The 23,272-nt window shown below is 42.2% G+C and overlaps 1 protein-coding gene across 19 annotated transcripts in view; it reads right to left on the bottom strand.

Annotated features, from left to right (window-relative positions):
* LOC127585359 (casein kinase I-like) overlaps positions 1-23,272 on the bottom strand; it is a 158,387-nt gene that overhangs the window by 46,224 nt on the left and 88,891 nt on the right. For 16 of the 19 annotated variants that reach the window (XR_007958504.1, XM_052042792.1, XM_052042799.1 and 13 more), the window contains 3 exons: positions 21,612-21,743; positions 9,814-10,048; positions 4,417-4,502 (listed from right to left, as the gene is read on the bottom strand). Coding sequence is in view for 18 of the 19 variants with exons in the window: in XM_052042792.1 (XP_051898752.1) it covers positions 4,417-4,502; positions 9,814-10,048; positions 21,612-21,743 (453 nt within the window). In the remaining variant the exon portion in view is untranslated. The remainder of the gene's footprint in view (positions 1-4,416; positions 4,503-9,813; positions 10,049-21,611; positions 21,744-23,272) is intronic. The other 3 variants (XM_052042803.1, XM_052042801.1, XM_052042805.1) reach the window with 1 other exon arrangement.

Here is a 23,272-nt window from a genome sequence, read left to right as displayed (position 1 = left end):
ACCCTCCACACATCCGGTGTGTAGCCCTCTCAGAATTTTTTTAATGTTGCAATGAGATCCTCCCTCATTCTTCAAAAATCTAGTAAATACAGCCGTAGTCCAATTTCTCCCCATACGACAGTCCTGCCATCCTAGAAATCATTCTGGCGAACCTTTGCATCACTCCTGCTACTTGGTAAATATTTCCTTTCCAAGGTAAGGACACCAAAACTGCACATTACTCCAGGTGCGGTCTCACCAAGGCCCTGTATAACTGTGGCAAGAAATCCTTGCTGCTGTACTCCAAACCTCATGCAACAAAGGGCATGTCATTTGCTTCTTTAACTGCTTGGTGTTTCTGCACATTTACTTTCAGTGACCGGTGATCGAGGATACCGAGGTCCTTGTGTCCATCACCATACATCGCAGCAATATTCTGCTTTTGTTTTTTTCCTACCAGAGTGGATAACTTCACATTTATCCACATTATCCTACTTCTGCCATGCATTTGACCAGTCACTCAACTTGTTGAAATTGCCTTGGAGCCTGTGTGTCCCCTCCTCACAAAACTTTCCAGATTTATGTCATTGACGAACTTAGAAACATTACATTCAGTTCCCTCATTCATATCATTGATGTACATTGCCAACAGCTGGGGCCCAAGCACTGATCCTTGGAGTATCCCACTAGTTACCACGTGCTGCCCCGAGAAAGGGAGCACGATATTACTGCAGGACCTCCTCAGCCACCTTCAGCTGCTTCCTCAGTGACCCTCCTCCTATCACATGTCAGAAGTGGGAATGATTACTGATGACAATGTTCTCAATGAATGAAGCAGCCCATGCCCACATGCACAAGATATAGGCAACTTCCAGGCATGGACTAAGAGGCAACAAACGTGCCAGGAAATGGCCGTCCCTAACCACTTTTAATGACATTACCTTTACTGAGTCCCCGCTGTCAATATCCCTGGGGGATCACCACTGACCAGAAACTCAACTGGACCAGCCACATAAATCCTGTTCAGAAACTGGGCTTGTCAGAATTTTGGAAATTTCAATTAGATCCCCTTTCACTCTTCAAAAATCTAGTGAATACACAGTCCTGGATGAGTACAGCTCCAACAGCTTTGTGCCATCCAGGAGAAAGCAGTCCACTTGAATGGATTCAATCCACCATTCATTCCTGCCCTCTACCACTGGCATACAGTGGCTGTAATGTGTACCATTGACAAAATACACTACAGTTACTCACTTAGGTTACTCCAACAATAGCTCCAACCAAGGGACATAACCTCTATCACCAAGGACAAAGGTAGCAGGCATATGAGAATACCATCATCTGCTTGCTCTCTTCCAAGCTGGACCACCTCCCAACTTGGAAGTATGTTGCTGGTCCTTCACTTTCACTGGGTCTAAATCGTGGAACTCCCTACCAAACAGAACTGTTGAGGTAGTGGTGGTGAGTGGCATTCTTGAATTACTGCAGTCCTTCTGTTGAAAGTATTCCCACAGTTCTGTTTGGTAGGGGTTGTGATGAAGGAAGTGAGCTCAGGGATGGGTAACACAAATGCAGCTTTACTATAGTTCCTATAAAACTCATTTTTTCCCCCGGTCTTAAAACCAGAAACCCAAGTACCAGCAGTGCTGAAACTAGTTCAAGTGCTCTAATTGATCTCCCATGGTGTTGAACGTGGGGAGTTGAGTAATAGTGAAGTCTTCAGATGACAGACTCAAAGGGCAGCGATTAACTGAACCAGATGCAGGGAAATCATTCAATATACAAATACTGCCTTTAGACTTATAACATGTGAAAACTAGTTAGATAGCATAATACCATGACTGCTTGAGGTAGAATGCAGCATTTACACTGGCATTCCTGGTAGTAAATGTAATACAGGAACCTTAACAGAAAAAGTTAACAAAAGCTTGATAAAAAGTGTAACATTATGGTTTTGTAACCAGGAAGCTCATTCAGAGACGGAAGGTTTATTATACATGTTCTTGGGAAACAGAAGAGTTGGAAGCAGCTGTGTTGTTTGGCCACAACTTCCTTCCTCCCTTTGATAATGATACTCTGTCCTCAAAAAACACTGGGGAAGCTCTACCATTAGTTTACAACTGCAACATAAAATGCTCCAAATACAATATCAATGTTCTGAACTAGCTGCCAGCAAGCATTAACATGTAACTTAAGATATAAACTGCATGTGAATGTTTCCATTCACATCATACACCTCCCATCTCACCACTCAAATAATTTACAATTGGACAGATGAAAACAATTTAAATTATGCACAGAACACCCATTTATAACATCTACTTTGCTGAAAAGATGTTCTTTTTCCTATAATGGCTAAACTGGGGTTACAAACTTCACTGGAATTAAGTGAGGATGCCAGGTTCCAGATAACACTAATATAAACAAATGGAGATTACTCAGTCTCACAATTGCCAACGAGGCTTGATACAAGTGCAGCATATGGTCAGAAACAGTGGTAAGCAGGGTACTGCTAATAAGGCTGGACACAGGTGCATAAACATATGGAAAGACACCCCAGTAAGTTCTATTATTACTGAAATGCCAGGGCACTGTTCCATTATTATCTAGGGAGTTTATCCATGCAATAGTACATCAGCAATAATTTAGACAGTGTTATGCAATATATTTAGATTACTGCTTCCTCTATTCATTGTCAATGCAATTGTTGATTCATAACACTGTACACACTCACCTTAAATCAATAGTTTGTAAAAAAAAATAACATGACCCAAGACAGATTTATCTCCAGGACCCAAATGTTTCCACATCACGATAGAAAAGCAGCAAGCAAGGAAATGCCAATACATCAAGGCATAAGCCTTGTGGATTCATGAATTCTGCTTATAGATACAAAAATTATAAATGTGCCTCTGTTCCGATATTCCTGTTTGCTTATCAATTATGTACCAAACATCAAGTTATAACAAAAAGCAAACTGCTTGGAGGGATTCAGCAAGTCAAGCAGTGTCTGTGAAGGGAAATGGGCAGCTGATGTTTCATGTTGAGACCCTTCATCCAGAATGGGGAAAGAGTGAAAGCAAATCAATTTAAATTTGCAGAGAACATTGGCAAGCGATAGAGGGGTCAAAGGGAATGCCTTTGGCAAAAGATGCTGTCTATTTAATATTGTCAAACAGCGAGGCAAAAGCTCTTCTAAATTAGTAACAACTTCACTTCTGAAATTCAGAAGCATTTCATGTTCTAGATATAAAAACATGAAACATCTTGCCACTGTGACCATTTGTGGTAGAGAGTATTCCATTCTTTGGAAAGATAGATATGGGATCATATGGAGAGGAGGGAGTGGAATTAGTTTGGGGTTAGCAAAGAGCCAGCATAAGTACAATGGGGCAAACACCATCTTTCTGTACTGGCTCTGTTTCATCATGGGTAACGACAGGGCTTATTATAACTTGTCAGCCTAACATGTTGAATCAAACTCAGAACCAAAACCAGAATCATTAATACTGTGAACACTGACTCAACTGTTTAGAGTATCCTATCAGTTGATTTCAAATAAAATTGTAGATAAGCTTATTTTATTGTGTGCTGTCTTCTGTGGTACACACATGTTCAATTTTCACTAATTTACATTTGGTCTACTGTCTAATACCAGAGGGAATATATTTAAGATGAGGGGGGTAAATTCAAAGGAGATATGTGGGGCAGTTTTTTTTAATATAAACAGAGTGGTGGGTGCCTGGAATGTGCTGCCAGGGGTGGTGGTGGATACAGATACAATAGAGGCTTTTAAGAGACTCTTAGACAGGCACATGAATGTGCAGAGAATGGAGGGATGTGGACATTGTGTAGGCAAAAGGGATTAGTTTAGTTAGGCATTTAATTGCTAGTTTAATTAGTTTGGCACAACATCCTGGTCTGAAGGGCCTGTTCCTGTGCTGTACCCTTATATGTACCTGAGAAAAGAATGGTTAGGAATTATGGAATCAGACACCTTCTAGAGTTTTCCAGCAATTAATAGAAAATTATAATATCCTTCAAAGACAATACATGTTGAGCCATTTATAAGATTGTGTCCTCAGTCATGGCTGTTACAAACATTCAAACAAAATAATCAATCTACTGTAAATCATCAGACAGTGATGCATAGACAAACTAATCTTTCAAGCTGAACTTCTGTTTTGTGGTAGAACACAGTTTAAATACCATGACGAATGTACTTCTCGTGCTTATTCCTGGACACCTGATAATCGACAGAATTATGGGACATCTGAGGGCGATTCTAACCAGATACATTTTGTTATGCACAAAAATTTCATTTACATTCAAATCTCCTCAAAAAACTGTTTGGTTAGTGATTACAAGCCATTCTTTATTAGTGATGGTGAATTATTGGTATAATTCGGAAATCAGCAAGGCTCACATTACCCTCACCTTTAATCCCTGCCAGGGGAGGCTGCCTCGTAGAAAATACATAAACATGTGTCCTAAAGCCTCCAAGTCATCCCTGCGGCTTTGCTCTAGGATAAAACGAGAACAAATTTTACTGTTGATCTTACACATTAAAGAGGGAGAAGTGTAATTAAAAAAATGTGCATAATGTGATACGCATCACAAACCATTCAACATTCTAATACAGAGCTAGAAATGAGACAAACTTAATCAAGTGTAAATGAGGCACTAGAAACCTAAACTGAATACCGTGCACCTCAATGTACATTTATAAAATGCACTTTTACAATCATAGCAATGTTTCTCTGGAAAGCTGACAATTAATCAGCAAAATAAAACAGACATCTGTGAGTGGAAGTACTTTAATAATCCCATTCAGTTTCAAAATGGATCCGTAATTGCAAACAGTTACCCTTCAATCACCCCTCCCGTCTCCATTAAAGTACTCCTGACAACTGTATGATTTCACACCCCACCAGCTTCCCACCCAATGCCCATCTAAAAATTATTGATAATCATTCCCATAGACATGGATAATGGTGGGGGACTTTTGCACCATGTTCCCCACCCCACCAAAACTAAGTATCGGTAATTGAAGAAGATTAACAGATTGTTGAGAGTCACCCCTAAACAGAAGAATCTTAAAACCAGTAACTGAAATGACGGTGCTCTGCAGCTTGGTCATTTGGAACACGGGGATGTTTTTTTTTTGAGAAGGAAGTTCTTTAACTGTCTGCAGACTAGAATATTAGTGATACCACCAAAGGAAGCAGAGAAGTCCCTTCCCTCTGTCCCTTCTTCCCTCCTTCTGATCTACCCAGGTCCTTTCACACACCTCAACCTCCTATCAATGTTTCTTTTCCCTCGCCCGCCTACTCCATCTGCTCATCAGCCACACACTCTTCCCACTGGGTCCTCCCCATCCCCTCCGCCCAACTGTTCCCCTCTGCCCACCATCTCTCCCTTATTTGGCTCCATGTTTCCATGCTCCACCTTCCTTTCCTTTCAAATCCCATCATCTGCAGCCCTTCGCTGTCTCCACTTATCACCTCCCAGCCTCCGTTGTTATCTCCACCCTTCCTTTCCCCACCTGACTTCATCTGCCCATCAACCCTCCTCACCCAAATCCTCCCCTCCTTAGACCAGCTATCTCCCCTCTACTCTTTCGGTCCAGATGAACAGTCTCGACCCAAAACATTGGCTGTCTATTTCCCTTTAGAAGTGCTGTCTGAACTGCTGAGTTCCTCCAGCAGCTTATATTTTGCTCTATTTTAAAGACATGGGATTCCAGGACAGTAGTTTGTTGCAGTAGATCGCATTCTGCAAGTTTACAATTAGGCCCACTGGTTTCTAACTGGATGTCACACCTTAAAATACTTGAGCACTTCCGCAACTTGCTTCCTCAAGAGATTTGTTTCCATGAAAGGAACATTTGACATTTCAGGTTATCCCAACTTTTACGGAACGAATCAATCATAAGTGAAAACCCAGGAAACCCCACAGAATGCAAGTAATTCCATTTATGAACCAAATATAAGATTTTGTGGATTTGCCTTCAGATCAGAGAGAGAAAGTAAAACAGCAAAGGTATCAAGAGATTCGGGTCAGCCCTATCTTAGTTGAGTCAGAAGGTTGTGGATTCAGCTCCCACTCTAGAGATGAACGCAAAAACTAAGATAATGTTCTATTGCATTGCTGATAGATGAATGCAAAGTTCCATCTTCCATTTTAAATTAAAGCCCTTGCGGGTGAGCATTGAAGATGCTACTTACCGAGTATTCTAAGCAACATTTCTATTTACCAGCACCAGTAAAATAAGCTAACTAGTCACGTTGTTGTTTCTGGGAATTACTTGTTCAAGTTGGCCCCCAAAAGTAACCACACTGTAAAGAGAGCTTCCCTTCTGTACTTATGTGATATCCAGAAGTCATGAAATTAAAGCTTTCTTTGCCCAGTGATCATCCAAGACTTAAAGTCTACTGAAGCAGATTAGGTCAAATGTGAAAAGTTGAGAGTGCTGATTGTAAAGACAGGAGACTCCATCAGCATGTACATGACTGCTTCAAAACAGTCTCTCACCATCACCATTCTGGAGGTCACCATTAACCAGAAACTAACCTAGACCAACCACTGTAGCTACAAGTGCAGAAATAGCTGTAAGAGGGCAGGTATCCTGTGGTAAGATACTCACCTCCTGACATCCTAGAACCTCTCCACCATCTACAAAGCACACATCAGGAACTTGATGGAATGCTCTCCACTTGCCTGGATGAGTGCAGCCCCAACAACCCACAAGAAGCTCAACACTATCCAGGGCAAAACGGCCTGCTTAACTGGCACCCCCATTAACTACCCTAATTATTCATGCCATCCACCTGCAGTAGCAGCTCCCAAACCTACCACTTCCAGCACAGAGGAGGAAGAGGGCTGTAGGTGTATAGAAATACCACCACCTGTAGAGTCCTTCACTGGCAACCATTATAAATGCTGGAACTCCCTACCCGACAGCACGGCGGGATACTTCGCCAGGAGAATGGCTGCTGTTCAAGAAGGTGCCACATCTTCTCAAAGGCAAATACAGATGGACAATAAAACTGATGTCAATGAGCAGAGGAAAAATACTCCAGTGGTTGCAATCGTACCTCACAAAGGAAGACAGGTGTGGTTGGGGTTGTTGGCAGTCAACATCACTGCAGGAACTCTTCAGGGCAGTGCCCCAAGCCCAACCATCTTCAGCTGCTTCATCAATGACATTCCTTCCATCATAAGATCAAAAATGGGGATTTTCACTGATGACTATGTAATGTTCATTTCCATTCGCAACTCACCAAAGGAATCAGCCCATGCCTGCATGCAGCAAAACCTAGACAATGTCAGGCACGGGCTGATAAATGGCAAGCAACATATGCACCCATTCAAGTGCCAGGCGATGACCATCTCCAACAAGTGCCTGATCAACCACCCTTGATAGTCAATGGCGCTACCATTAAGTTCCGCACAATCAACATCAAGGGAGTCACTGTTGACTTCAAACTCAAACGAGCCACTCACATAAACATTATGGCTACAAGTGCAGGTCAGAAGCTGGGTACTCTTTTGCAGGTGACTCACCTACCCATTTCCACCATCTTTAAGGTGAAAGTCAGAAGCACAATGGAATCTCCTCTATATTTACCAGGACAAGTGCAGCTCCAACAACTTTCAAGCCCAGTGCTGTCTGGCGCAAAGCAGCTCACTTGAAAGACATTCACTCTCTCCACAACTGACAGTGTGTACAACCTCCGAAATGCACTACAGTTATTTGCCAGGGCTATTCCAACAGCATCTTCCAAACTCTCAGTCTCTACTGCCAAGGACCAGGGGAAGCAGGCACTCAAGAATACCACAACTCTCCAGGTTGCACGCTATCCTGACTTGGAAATATATCACTGGGTCTAAATCCTGGGACTTCCTACGCAACGCCGCCATGGGAATATCTTCACCAGAAAGACTGCAGCAGTTCACACTTGTCATTACCTTCTCAAGGGGAACTGCAGATAGGCAATAAATGCCAAAACTAAAACAGAAAATGCTGGGAACACTCAGGTCAGCATCTGTGCAAAGAGAAACAGATTTTCCTTTGTGGCAATAAGTCCTTGCCTTGCCAGTGATGCCCAGATTTCAAACATTAATAAATGAGAGAAAATAAATCAAGGCAAATCTTTCCATGGAGCCGGATTTCATTAGCTAGAATCAATGTGAGGGAGGTGGCTACAAACGCAACCACTGCAGTCAAAGTGGCATTTTGCTGAGGCACTTCACAGTAATGCAGCATTCATGCCAATTCAGAAACTAACTAGCTGATAGTAGGATCATGTACTGAGACCTTAAATATTTGATGAGCTCTGATCAGTTGGGGCAGCTACAGCTCAAAAGCCAGGAGTAATGACAGATTGAATTGTGAGCACTCAACCAGAGGCCTCAAAGTGAACATTTTACACCATGCAGTGCTAGATCTAAGTTGTACGATATGAGCAGAAGACAGTCTTCAATGATGCTCATCCCTTCCGTCTGGCTAAATTTCAATGCCTGTAATAACCAGTGCTTTTAAAAAGGATCTATCCCAAAAATGAACACAGCTGTGTTTATACATTAAAAAGCACAGGTAATAATGCTGCAGGGTTAATTCCAAGAGCCATTGTCCTGGTGAGCAGCACAAAAAGCTCACACAAAGTCTGACAAAACACCACTCTGGGCTAGGAAAATTAGGAAGACACAAAACCTACATGCTGGATTTGACCAGAGTCAGCAACCATTATGAATAAGGGAAGTGAAGACTGGCTTGGGAAGGTAAAATTGTTTTTGTAAAGCATTTGTTGAATGCTCTTCAAATGATCTTCCCCAGAGAGAAGGCCATTATAGTAAATGTGGAGGAATACTTAACTCTCCAACATGCTCCCATTGGCTGCGCAATGCATGTTCAACATTTCACCTAAAAAAATGTAATCAACAACATTAGCAAGATATAGCTCAGCTCTGAAAGTTTTTAAAGCAAAGCATTATAGTGTAGAGATACACTACAAAGCATTATAGTGTAGAGATAGTATACAACACATGGTTGTACCGCACCGAGGTACAACACAACTGAATTTACCACTGGTAGTGGATTGAATGGTACACAGTTTGTATAACATGGCCAGCAGCAGGATAAGTGGTGTGAGCAGAGGAGTAAAAACTACAGGGAAAGTGACCCGAGTAATTCTTGCCCACCACAGAGTGGCAAAGACTAGAAATTTGCCACTTCTTGGAAAGAAATAAATGTCTGTTCCTTTTGAAATTTGAGGGGAGGGTAAAGAAAGAAATTGCAGCATTTATCATTTGGAGCAACCAATCCCAGCAGCAAGTCTACTTCTATCTCTGCTATTGTTCACAAGCAAAGATGACAGGCAAAGAACAAAACAAGAGTGGCGAATAATTCAAAGTAATTGCATTCAGTAGATCATAACAAGGGTCATCTGCAGAAAACCTGGATGGGTTATTTTGTATTTTGCAATGAACATGTTCAAATCCCATCACTGGAAATTAAATAGATAGGAGCTCTAAAAAAAATCTTGGTTTACATACAAAGCTGTTTGTTCATAATAAAATACCCAAACATTCCAAACTCAATTAAATGGGTTAGATTAGATAAGTGTTCTTCGCTGTTATTTAAATTGCTACACCATTTATTTAAACTGCAAAGATTACATTTTACTTTCATATGCTATCTTTTATTCTTCTATTTACTCCACATTCTGTGAAGTGTTTATATCTCATGTAATTAAGACAATACAGCATTCCACAGTATAATACATCAGAAGCCCCATCCAAACAAAATTCAGCTCAGGCGACATAACAGACCTTTTCCCAGGTGAGTGTTGATAGACATATATCTTGCCGTGCCAGTTAAGCTCTTGTGCTCCCTGTAGGGGATGTGCTTTTTGGTATCAGGATCAATATACTCCTTGGCTAAACCAAAGTCTATTATATGGATTATGTGATCCTTTTTATTGCCTTGCCTTCCAATTAGAAAGTTTTCCGGCTTGACGTCTCTGTAGATTAAGCTCTTTGAGTGGACATACTCCATTCGGTTAAGCTGTGGAAAGAGACGAGACATGTTAATGACAAGGAACATTGCCCCATCTTACTTTTTTGCCCATTTGTCCTCTCCTTCAGACTCAACAGGAAGTTTGCAGATAGGAACTAAACTACAACTTTACTATGCAACGTTAAGTAGTAATTGAGAAACCCACATGTGAGAATTGAAATAGCAAGTTAAACAACTGAATTCTGAGTTCAAATATTAGGCCATACAAGTGAAAAACAGTAAAGTCGAAAATGCAGTATTTCTTAAAAGGTATTGCCATATCTGAGTACCAGAGTGCTTGAACTTGGAGCAAAATAAGTTCTGCCCTCAACAGCTGACACAGGTAGAAACTCAATGATTATTACTAATTTTTGTTTTAGAAATCTATGTACCTACTCTTAAAGATGAATGTGCCCTGGATTGTATACTACAGTCTAGCCTAAACACACACCAGAAGACAATAAATGAGAGAACGATTACAATTATCAGGCATAGTAAATCAACACAGTCATAGAACTTTAAATCAGAAACTAAGTCATTTGGCACAATTGCCAGTGCTCAGAGCAATTCACTTAATTCCCCATTCTTCAAAGTTTTCTTTTTTGGACACTTTTTCACTTCCCCTTTTTAAAAGGTGTTGATTTAGTTTTCAGTAGGACAGAATCTTATTAGGTGAGGGACCATACCAAACATCCCTAAAGCTAAGTGATGATATCTAGCATCCTCAAAATCACCTTGATTCAGCAAATTAGTAGCACTCACCTTTTTGCTTCCTTATGTACATATGCTCGTGATACTATTATACCAACTTGGGAATCGGTTGCTAGCACTTAATCAGGGTTAGGTTACAAGTTCACTTGAGCACAAGGATGGCACAGTAGTGCAGCTGCTGCCTAACACAGCTCCAGAAACCCAGGTTCAATCCTGGCCTCCGATGCTGGCTGTTTGGAGTCTGCACGTCCTCCCTGTGACCAGGTGGGTTCCCTGGCTTCCTCTTGCATTCTAAAACCACGCAGGTCGGAAGGTTAATCAGACACTGCAGATTGCCCCTAATGTGTAGGTGAGTGTAGAATCTGGGAAAGAGTTGATGAGAATGTGGGAGAATAAAATGAGTTAGGGTAAGGGTGGGTACTTGATGATCAGTTCTGTATCTCTCTATGATTCTAATATCTAGGCTGCCACACCGGTGCTGTACTGTCAGAGATACTATCTTATGGACTTGCTGTTAAGTTCACATTCTCTCTTTCCTTTCAGGTTGTTGTAAACAATACCATGTGACTATTATGAAGAGACGCAGTGGAGTTGTCTCTGGTATCCTAGCAACATTTATCCCTCAATCATTATCAATTATTTTATTGCTTTTCATGGAAGCTTGCTGTTTTAAAATCAATTGGTGTGTTTCTCACATTACAACAGTGGCTACACTGCATTTTGTGATGTTCCGAGATTGTGAATAGCATTATATAAATACAAGTTCTCCTTTTCAGGAGGTGGGATGGGTTAATAGCCATTCAGAGCAAGTTTCAATGCAAAGTACACTGTCATAATACAGTGCAAACCAGCTTCTGGCTACCAGCTTAGGTTCAGTTGTTGGAAGTAGTGCTGCCCAATGGCAAAGGATTTGCAAATGGATGTTTACCCAAATCAGTTGGTCTGTAATTGCATCGAGCATAAATTTGGTACAAAGATTCTTGCCTAATGAAAGGGGTGACCTTGTAATGAAAGGCAAGGTTAAGTGAACACTAGCCATGCTCTCTTGCCTTTTAGTGAATGAGTGAACCAGGCTATTGTGGGTTTCATCCCTTCTGATTCAGTGCATATTCCAATAGCATTCGACAGAACATGAGCAGCAGCCACCAAACCTGTACTAGGTGGACATAAACCACAGCAATAGGTCGTCCCAGGGCAGCTGGTCACTCACTCCATGATACTGTGGAGCAATGGAAGAGGAAATAAAGATCACTTGACAGCTAAGTGTTGGAGGTCATGAGATAGAGGAAAACAATTTACAGAATGTTTAATTCACCCTCTCTAGCCTGGTTAACATTCAGAGAAATGCAGCTATTGCCAGAGAAAGCACAATCTCTAGATGATTGCAAGCCTCTATAAATCTAGAATTTAGTTAGGACTATTAATCTGCAAGACAAACATCAGCCACCAAATCACTTAAGAAGGTCAGTCCTGCATTCGCTTGATGAAATGCAGTATCAACATATCACAGGTGTTAACCTTGGCTCTACTGTAGTGACTCTTGGCCAAGTTGATTGTGAATTGAAGCCACACTCCAGGGATTTGATTACATACAATTGCACTTAGGGTCAACATTGAGGGAGTGTTGCTCTCTAGGAAATGGTGCTAAACCAAGGACCTGCCTTCCCCTTCAGGTGGATGCAACTATCACAATACTGTTTGAAGAGAAGGGAGTTCTTCCTGGTGTCCTGACCAACATTTCTCCTTTAGACAATACACCTAAAAATGATGACCTGGTCATTAATCATATTATGGTTTTGAGAGCATGCAGTGCATAAATGTGTGATTATACTTCCATAATTATTTTTTGTAAAGCACTTTCAGACTTCCGGAAGCCATATAAAGGGCTATATTAGTTTTGCTTTTGTTTACTCCTCTCAGAACTAGGGACATGAAATGTCAAGATTTTTTTATGCATCCATTGCAACAATTAAGTGCTCAAAACCAGTTCAAAACAAGAGTTTAGATAACAATTACTTTCCAGTCAGTTTAGCAGGGCATTGCCTTTTCAATGAATTGCAGTGCACGTCAAACTTTGTAGTTAGATGGTACTGACAGTGTTCAATACGTCAATATTATTGTGCGCAGAACAGGTTTTTAACTGCTGGAAATGCTGGTGTTGACATCCTATAAGAGGACCACACTGAGCTGAATGTGGTTCACAGTCGGTGCAGCCTAGGTGGGCTGAAAAATCTGTTTTGGTGCCGTATTTCTCCAAGACTCTTAAGCTGCACCTGAGCACATCACACTCACGAATCATTATATGGTTCTAATGACTGTCCATCACATAGCTTGAGTAGCAGACAGTATCAGGCAACGAATGGAGCACTGCAAGGTGAATGACTGAACCAACATTTGGCTTTTTGTCCTTTGCTTTCACAGAACTAGAAGAACAACATGATACTGATAGCATATCCACATCACTTAGCACCAACTTTTTCCAAGTACTAGCACAGGAAAGCATGTGCTGAAGCATCATCATCAGGAGGTATAGGAATGAAGCAGCAAAGAATGAATCATGGGTGAGGAGGTGCAAGTGGTGTTAGCTATTCAATGGCAGGCACCAGATGGTGGATAAGTTGTCTGCATGGAGCTCAAGGGGACATATGATGGGATTATGTACAAGTAAAATGAAATTGTATTGGTGGGTCTGTAACTGGATCGAGGTTAGAGACACAATGAGGATAAGGGGAACATTCCCAGCTTGACAATATATGACAAGTAGTATCTTCCAATCTGCACCACTTTATAACTCATATAAATGATTTAGATGATGGAATAGAGTGTTTCTTAATCCAACTTTGTTAGGAATAAGGCAGGAAATTTCTGAGAGGTAAAGACAGACAAAAATTGAGATAACAGAAATTCAATGTGGGGAGTTAAGAGTACACCACTTTGGGCCTGGAAACAGAAAGTGAAACTTTTCTTACTCTGCCTGTAATCTAACTGGTCCCACCAACGGCGTCAAACTTTTCTTTAGACTCTTAACACATGCAACCGCTCCGAGTTTCCAGTGTTTTGTCAATCTTTCTTCATGACTCTGGCAGGACTCCAAAGAATCAATGTCTAGAGATCCCACCCATTTCCAAACAAAATTATGTCCAAAGATTATAATAACCTCTATGTTCATTCAGAGTTATTAATTCTTAGCTTAATTAAAAGAGAAAAATCTGAGAACTTACTCTCCAATGACCCTGGATCAAAACTATTCCAGTAAAGTGCATTTCACTGAATAGCAGGGTGTTCTTATGATCCCTGGCCCCATCAGAAAAAGGCTCAGCTGTGGCCTAAGGGAATTGAATGAACCAGTATTCACTGCTTGAACCGGTAGCTATCTCCACTCATTCTCTAGAAGAAGAACATTACACTATCTAACTCAATCATGCCCAAATGGGGCTAATTTTAATTGAAAACTCAAATGGAAGATGGTGAACCAAGGTAGGGCAACTGGCACAGGTTCCACAGTCAATACAGAGCTTAAAAGAGGGTGTCAAGATTTTGAGTGGTTCTGATGAAAGGTCAGTGTTGAGCCATTAACCCTCTCCCCAATGATGTTGCCCGAGTCTTAGATCATAGAGTTCTCTGTCTTATTTTAAGGTTTACAACTTCAACAGTATTTTGCTTCTGTATTTTGAAGGCAATGGTTAAGTTCCAAGCAGAACCACAACAAAACTAATCTCACTTGTGTTCCTGACACGATTAAAAACACATGCCTCCATTCATCTGTACTTGAAAAGGATGCTAAGGAAGGATTTGCGCAAATGCTTAATTGAATCTGAACTGGAACAAACTAATCATTGTGCTGTCAGGGACATCATTACAGATTACCCCACTGTGTTTCAATTTGTCAAATTTTCATTACCATCTAAATAAGAAGAAATTCATCTCCTGCTTGCTATAGAGGTTATTGCTTGAAATAAATTCAGAGATCGGGTTCAAACAGAAACTGTGAAGAAAGGAAAACATCAGAGCAACAGATCAATATTCAAAGCTGGCAGGATGCAAGTTAATAAGAATCATAATTGAATTGTATATCTGAGAACCTTGACTGCGCATTCCAATTTGGCATTTTATACAATAAATGTCTGCATGTTCCAAAAATTATCACTTTTTCTTGCCCATGCTGACAAACAAGACTCTCCTGATTATTTAATACTGAAATGCTGCAGGAAAAGTCAAATTGTAGTAACACACCAGTGAAGTGCTTATCCTGATACTGTTTTCAACTAATTTATGAATCTTCCTGCAAACTCCACTGTATTGTAAATCTCTGACAATAGCCTATCTTGGTATGGGATCTTAATACCACTACATAAGTTTTCTTCATTCAATGAATGCTGGCCAGTTGAACCAGAGTGGATGTATTAAGCAATCCCTAAGGTGGGTTAGTTTTGATCACCCATGGTGTTTGGAAAAACGATTTCCCACACTCATTCATTTTGCTGTTTTGAGGTCAAAGTGCCATGGTTGACATGAAAATACAGAAGCTTTGATGAGAGTGGCTGAGCGACAAAGGTGGTAAGGCAAGGAAGGTCTTTGCTTTTCTTTTACCCTACTAGTTACTGAAAGGATAGTAATGACAGTCAAGAGTGGTATGCTCCCCCTGTGAGATATGGGAGATCAGGGAGAAATCAAATGTTCCTGACAACTATGTCTACAAGAACTGTGTCCAGCTGCAGCTCCTCTCAAACTACGTTGGATTCACTGAGGAGCATACAGGAGGCAGATAAGAGCTTCAGGCAGGTGGTCACACTATGGGTTCAGCCAGAGAGTAGATTGGTTAAACCTCACTCCAAGAGGGACGGGCAGGCAATGCAGCAATCCCTGTGGCAATTCCCCAAACAAGTATTAACACACACAAAATGCTGAAGGAACTCAGCGGGTCAGGCAGCATCTACGGATGGAAATGAACAGTCGACGTTTCGGGCTGAGACCCTTCATCAGGACTGGAAAGAGGGCAGAAGACAGAATTAAAGGGGAGGGGGAGGAGCACAAGCTGGCAGGTGATAGGTGAGTCCAGGTGAGAGGTGGAAGGCAGGTAGGTGGGGGTAGGGGAGGAGGGTAAAAGGGAATGATGTGAGAAGCTGGGAGGTGATAGGTGGAAGAGGCAAAGGGCTGAAGGAGGAGGAATCTGATAAGAGAGGACAGTAGATCATGGAATAAAGGGGAGGAGGGCAGGGGAGGGGAAAGGGCGAGGGGGCCACAGCAATGAGGGAAAACAAGGTGGGGGGGAGGGGGTGAAGGAAAACAGAGGGGAGACGTTACCGGAAGTCAGAGAAATTGACGTTGATGCTGTCAGGTTGGAGACTACCAAGGCGGAATACGAGGTGTTGCTCCTCCGACCTGCGTCTGGCTTCATTGTGGCAGTAGAGGAGGCCGTGTACAGTAATGTCAGTGTGGGAATGGGAAGTGCAACTGAAGAGGCTGCCCACCAGGAGATCTTAGCTGTTGGGGCGGACAGAGTGAAGGTGCTCGACGAAGCGGTCACCCGATCTGCGTCGGACCTCACCGATGTAGAGGAGGCCGCACCGGGAGTGCCGGATGCAATAAGTGACACAGCTAGATGCGCAGGTGAAGTGCTGCCTCACCTGAAAGGACTGTTTAGGACCCTAAACAGCAGTGAGGGAAGAGGTGTAGGGACAGGTGTAGCACTTTGTCCTGGAATGGAAAGCCTCATAACTAGAACAGATGTGGCAGAGATGGTGGAACTGAAAGCGGTTTACCCAAAACAGGTATACCACTTTGGATACCGTTGGGTGGTGGGGGGAGGTGAAATGGCCTCTGAGGGGAAAACAGCAGGCAAACCAGTGGCACCATGACTGGCTCTGTTGTACATCAGGGAAGGACAAAGTCTAGACGAGCAGTAGTGACAGGGGACTTGATAGCCAGCGGGACTGACGGGCGTTCTTATGGCCGCAAGTGAGACCAGGATAGTGTGTTGCCTCCCTGGTGCCAGGTCAAGGATGTCTCAGAGTGGATGCAGGACATTCTGAAAAGGCAGTGAGAGGTCATATTTCATAATGGTACTTACAACAGGCAAGAAAAGAGATGGGAGTCCTGCAAAGAGAACTTAGGGAGTTAATGTAGAAAGCTGAAAAAGTAGGACCTCTAGGATTGTAATCTCAGGATTACTCCCTGTGCCACGTGCTAGTGAGTATAGAAATCGGAAGACAGTTTAATATGTAGCTTCAGGTATTTGGATCATCACCATTACTTCTGGGGCAGGGGTGACCTGTACAAGAACATGTTGCACCCAAACAGGGGGGGATCCAATATCCTTGCAGGGAGGTTTGCTCGTGCTACTCGGGAGAGTTAAATCTAGTGAGACGGGGGTAGGACCCAGAATGACAGTGCAGCAGGTGTAGAAATTAGAACAGACAAGTCCAGTGGGCAGAGAGGACAGAGACAGGTGGGAAAAAGCACGAGAAGGGTGACAGGTGTAACTGCATTTACTTGAATGCAAGGAGCCTCTGGGTCAGATGGATGAGCTGAGAGTGTGGATCAGCAGATGGTATGATGATATTACTGCAATCATGGAAGTGTGGTTGAGGGAAGGGCAGGACTGGCAGCTCAATATTTTGGGATATAGAAGTTTCAGGCGTGACGGGGGGGGGGGGGGGGGTACAAAAGGGGAGGGGCATTACATTGCTGACCAGCAAGCGCATTTAGTAGTACTCAGGTAGGATATCCTGGAGGGTTCGGTCAGTGAGGCTAAATGGGTAGAACTTAGAAATAAGAATTGCTTGGATGGAGTTATAGGCCTCCCAACAGTCAGAGGGAATAAGAACAGAGATGAACACAAATCACAGTTGGGTGTAAAAGCAATGGGGTAGTGGTAATGGGAAAATTTTAACTTACCCAATATTGACTGGGATTGCCTTAGTGTAAGGGGCATAGATGGGATGGAGTTTTTTTTGAAGCAGTATATATAGAGTCCTACTAGGGAAGGGGCTGTACTCAATCTTATCCTAGGGAATGAGTATGGGCAAGTGGTGAGAGTGTCTGAGGAGGAACCCATTAAGAACAGTGACCGTAATTCATCAAGTTTCAAGGTAGTCGTGGATAAAGATAAGGTTGGTCCTAGAGTTTGGGTCTTAAAGTAGGGGAGGGCCGATTCCAACAGTATAAGACAGGACCTGATAAAGGTTGATTGGGAGCAGCTGCTAGAGGGAAAAACATGTGATGAATGAGAGCATTTAAAGGCAATTAAGAGTTCAGAGTCAGCCTGTCCCTGCAGGGGTAAATCCAAAAATGGCAAGATTAGGGAAGCTTGGTTAACAAAAGAAATTGAAGGTTTGATCAGGAAAAGGGAAGTGTATGTCAGGTAAAGGCATTTGGTGTCAGATAAATTCTTTGAAGTTTGTACGGGATTTAGGAGAGAACTTTGTCAGGAGGGTGAAAAGGGGACATTAAGATGCCTTGTCACGCAGGATTAAGGAGAATCCCAACACCTTTCGTATGTATATTAGAAGCAAGAGGGCAGCTAGGGAGGGAGCAGGGCTCTTCAGGGACAAACAGGGAAGTCTGTGTGTGGAGCCGGGGGTATGAGTAAAGTCCCAAATGAATACTTCTCTTCGGTATTCACCAGGAAGCACTACGAAGAGGAGGGAGAGTTAGTGGAGGGGTACACTGAGATTCTGAAACACGTTTGTATCAGGAAGGAGGAAGTGTTAAAGATATTGGCACACATTAAGGTGGATAAATCCCCAGGACCTGACAGGATCTATTCCAAGATGCCACGAGAAGAAAGGGAGGAGGTTGCTGGAACACTGATGGAATGGCAAATGTTGTTCCCTTATTCACAAAGGACAGTAGGGATAAGCCAGGAAACTACAGGCAATCGCTCCTCACGTCAGTAGTAGGGAAATTATTGGAAAAAATTCTAAGGGACAGGATATATGATCACTTGGAATGGCAGGTAGCAATTAGGAGACAACATGACTTTGTGCAGGGGAAATATTATCTCATGAATCTAACAATTTTTGGAGATAACTAAGAAAACTGATGAAGACAGAGTGATAGACGTGGTATACATGGACTTTAGCAAGGCTTTTGATATGGTCCAGTGCAGTACGCTGACCTAGTATGTTAAAGTACATGGGATCGGAGGTGTGTAGGCAATATGGATCAAAGATTGGCTTGGTGATTAGAGGAAGAGTATTGGTGGAGGATTGTTTTTCTGATGGCAAGTCTGTAACCAGTGGTGTAACACAGAGATCAGGGGCTGGAACCTTTGTTGTTAGTCATATATATATAAATGACTTAATTAAGAACGTAGGTGGTCTGATTAGTAAGTTTGCTGACGACATGAAAATTAATGTAGTAGATAGTGAAGGTGGTTATCTAAGAATACAGAGGTACATAGACTAGCTGGAAAGTTGGAAGGACCAGTGGCAGATGGAACTTAATGTCGACAAGTGAGAGTTCATGCACTTTGGGACATCTAATAACAGGACATATGCAGTAAATGGCAGGAACCTTAGGAATGTTTATGTACAGAAAGACCTTGGGACAAGTTCATAATTCCCTGAAAACAGCAACACAGGTAGATAGGTTAGGGAGGAATGCATTTGGCATGCTTGCCTTCATAGGCCAGTGCATTGAGTACGAGCGTAGGGACATCATGTTGCATCAGTACAAATCATTGGTTAGGCTGTATCTGAAGGATTGTATACAGTTCTGGTCACCATACTATAGAGAGGATTTGGTAGCATTAGAAAGAGTGCAGTAGAGATTCACCAGGATGTTACCTGGAACGGAGAGCTTTAGTTGCAAGGAGAGATTGAATAGGCTGGATTTGTTCTCACTGAAGCATAGGAGGCTGAGGGGTGACCTTCTAGAGATTTATAAAATTATGAGGGGCATAGATGAGGTGAATGGTCACAGCCTCTCTCCCAGGGCAGAGGAGTCTAAAACTAGAAGGCATAGGTTTAAAGTGAACGGGGAGAAGTTTAAAGGAGATCTACAGGGTAAGTTTTGCCACACAGGTGTGAAAAACTCAGACAAGTGTGATAAGTTAAACCCATCCAGGACATACACAGTGAAGGCAGGGCCCAGGGGAGTGTTGTAGAATAGAGGCACTTAAGGGTACAAGTATATAGCTCCCTGAAAGTGGTGACGCAGGCAGGCAGGGTGGTGAAGGCAGCATATGGCATGCTTGCCTTCATTGGCCGTGGCACTGAGTACAAGACTTGGGACATCATGTTAGTTGCACAAGACATTGGTTAGACTACAAATGGGGTATTGTGAACAGTTCTGGTTGCCACACTATGGTAAGAATGTGATCAGTCTAGAGAGAGCGCAGAAAAGATTCACAAGGATGTTGCCTGGATTAGAGGGCTTGAGCTATAAGGAGAGATTGGATAGGCAAGGACCGTTTTCCCTGGAGTGAAGGAGGCTGAGGGATGACCTTGAGGGGCATAGATAGGAGAGAGAGTACCAGTCTTTTCCCAGGGTAGGGGAATCTAAAACAAGAGGGCATAGGTTTAAAGTGAGAAGGGAAAGATTTAAAGGGGATCTTTCAAACAGAGGGTGGTGGATATATGGAATGAGCTGCCAGAGGCAGTGGTAGATGACATTTGGACAGATACTTGGATAGGAAAGAAGTAAAAGGATACAAGCTTAATGCACGCAAATGGAATTAGCGAGGACAGACATGACAGCCGGCATGGATAAGGTGTACTGAAGGGCCCGTTTCTGTGCTGTACAGCTCTATGACTTTAATAGGCCTCTGTACACTCACCCCAGCCTGGATACAATGAAAACCTGAGTTTTGGTATCACAGCTTCGTGTGTCAGGTAGGTTGGACAGATCTTTTCCAATCCCTTACGATTTGTGCATTCAAGTGCGGTGCATGAAGTCTCAAAAGAATCTGCTCATAAAGTGAAGCGAGTTTAAAAACTCCAAAAGTTCAAAGATAGTTAAAGGATTAGTCAGGCCAAATATGACAGTTACTTGTAGCAATCATTTACAGCTCCATGCAGTTATAAAAAAAGAAACAACAATTAAACATTGTTATACCTCCAGTTCAAGCAGTAAGCTTGGAAAATGTGACATAAGACTTTTATCCTAAGAATGATGTAAAAATTGTTTTACATTTATATACTTTAAATATTGTACATCTAAACAAACACTGAAGTACAGTTACCTTTTGAAGATTTTGCAAGATTTCATAAACAGCAATTAGCTGACCTATTGGTTGAGGGAGGAATAATGAGGGGAAACTCCCTGATCTTTTGCAAACAATGCCACAGATTCTTAATGAATGGAGTATTACTTTGGCCAATGGAGCTTTCAAGTAATAAAAGACTTCTGGGCAGCATGGACAAGGAGAATCAAAATGGTGTCATAATTGGCTCAATCGTTGCGGAAGAATTCCCAAATCTTTTGCACAATTAGCAATAGCTTTTAAGCCTCCCACTGGTAAGTGTCACCATGGGGCTAGGTTATTGCCATGGGTGTTGACAACTTGTAGATAGGGAAACTTTGATGACCCAGAAAAGATGCAGCATGTTGCAAGCAATGATCTGCTGCAGTGTGCGGTTTGGTCTTATAAGTCAAACAACAGTGGTACCATAAGAGCCAAGCCGACACTGAGCCAATGAGTGAGTTGAGTCTTGCTTATGAGGAAATCAAAATTAAGTAATTTTGGTGTTTACTTGTGCAAAGTTTCCCCTATATTATTTTTGATAACGTTGTTAACCTGCTCAAAATAATGCAAAAATATAGAAAAATAGGCACTGTAGTGTAGCGGTTAGCGTAACGCTTTACAGCGCCAGTGACCCGGGTTCAAATCCGGCCACTGTCTGTAAGGAGTTTGTACCTTCTCCCCGTGTCTGCGTGGGTTTCCTCCGGGTGCTCCGGTTTCCTCCCACATTCCAAAGGTGTACAGGTTAGGAAGTTGTGGACATGCTATGCCGGCGCCGGAAGTGTGGCGACACTTGCGGGCTGCCCACTATGCAAAAAGATGCATTTCACTGTGTGTTTCGATGTACATGTGACTAATAAAGATATCTTATCTTATCAAAAAAATCTATAATACACTGCTAATAATATTAAAAATAAGACTTAAAATAAGAATGTTCCATGTAGAATAAAGTTATGTTCCTATGTAACAAGCTGCAATGTCAAGGAAGGTTGATCTGAGATGTAAAAGATTGTCCCAAAAGAACACCACCCTAGACATGGGTACCAATATCATTGCAGCAATCAGCGTCAGTGTGGTGACCATCATCAGTTGCAGAAGCAATGGAAAAGCTCTTTCACATTTGTTATTAAGGCTGATCTAAAAGCAAGTCCTTGACTTTGAATGCATATTGAATTCCTCACCCAAAAGTGATGATAGCAGAGCAGTTCACAGAACACTTGGCTTGGTGTTGTCACAGATGTTCCCAAGTTCAAATTTCACAGACATAAATAAAGTAGTGGCAGCTAATTATGCTCCCTAGTGCATAAGCTTAAAACTCCTTTATCAGCAAATACCAACAGTATCTCAGGATAAGAATTAACCACTGCCTAACTCTTATCGATTTTCACTTATCACAGAGCAAATCTTTTCCCTTTTGAGACTTTCAACTTTTTGCATAACTGGTATTGGCTCTAAAGAATCCCTCATTAAATTAACTAAATCTCATGTACATAATGTGTCTTGTTCAGCTGATAATTTTCTGCAAAGCTTGTTGCAAAGGAATGCCACTTCTTATCTTTCAATTGCAGATATAGATTTCCTCTACACGGTAAATAATACGATCACTTGGATGCTAGATATCAGAAGACCAGATCTGTAACTAATTTCCTTTCCCAGTTGCTCTGCACAACACAGCAATAAGATCGGTGGGGGGCAGAAACCTCTTGCATGATAGTGAAATGGGTACAGACAGCACTTCCCCTTGCAGTTGAGATCTCCTGCTTAAAATTTATTTCTTACAATCACGTCTCTTCACCTCGATAGGGTGATGTATGTTATTATTCAAAGAAAGTCTGCTTATAATTTTACTCGCCCAAATGAGGAAAATCTTGTATGTACTACAGTAACTAGTCCACCACACTCTCAACGACATTTCCCCAGTTAGTCACAGCACAAACCCACATTTAGTTTGACAGGTGACAGGCAGCCTGTAGCCATACCATTGCTTACTCTTCCCCATCGCCTTCAAACTCCAACACTCACCAGTGTTTTCTGCGCCCACCCTCCATGCCAATCTGACCAGCTCTCAGAAGTCAACATCACGATAATGAGGGCAAGAAGCAATCTGCCGGAGGAACTCAGCAAGTCAAGTAGCGTCTGTGGGGAGGAACTGCCAACATTTTGGGCCAAGACCCTGAATGACAATTCTTTTCCTCCTACAGATGCTGCTCAACCCACTGAGTTCCTCCAGCAGATTGTTTGTTGCTCCAGATTCCAGCATCTGCAGCCTCTTGAAATAATGAGACTCAGGAATTGCAACTGCCCCAGTGCTATTCTTCAGGGAAGAGGCTTAACTG

This window comes from Pristis pectinata, chromosome 32, assembly GCF_009764475.1.
Source record: "Pristis pectinata isolate sPriPec2 chromosome 32, sPriPec2.1.pri, whole genome shotgun sequence".
NCBI lineage: Eukaryota > Metazoa > Chordata > Chondrichthyes > Rhinopristiformes > Pristidae > Pristis > Pristis pectinata.
Note: the sequence above shows the minus strand (reverse complement) of the source record. Positions and strands in the feature narration are given on the sequence as shown.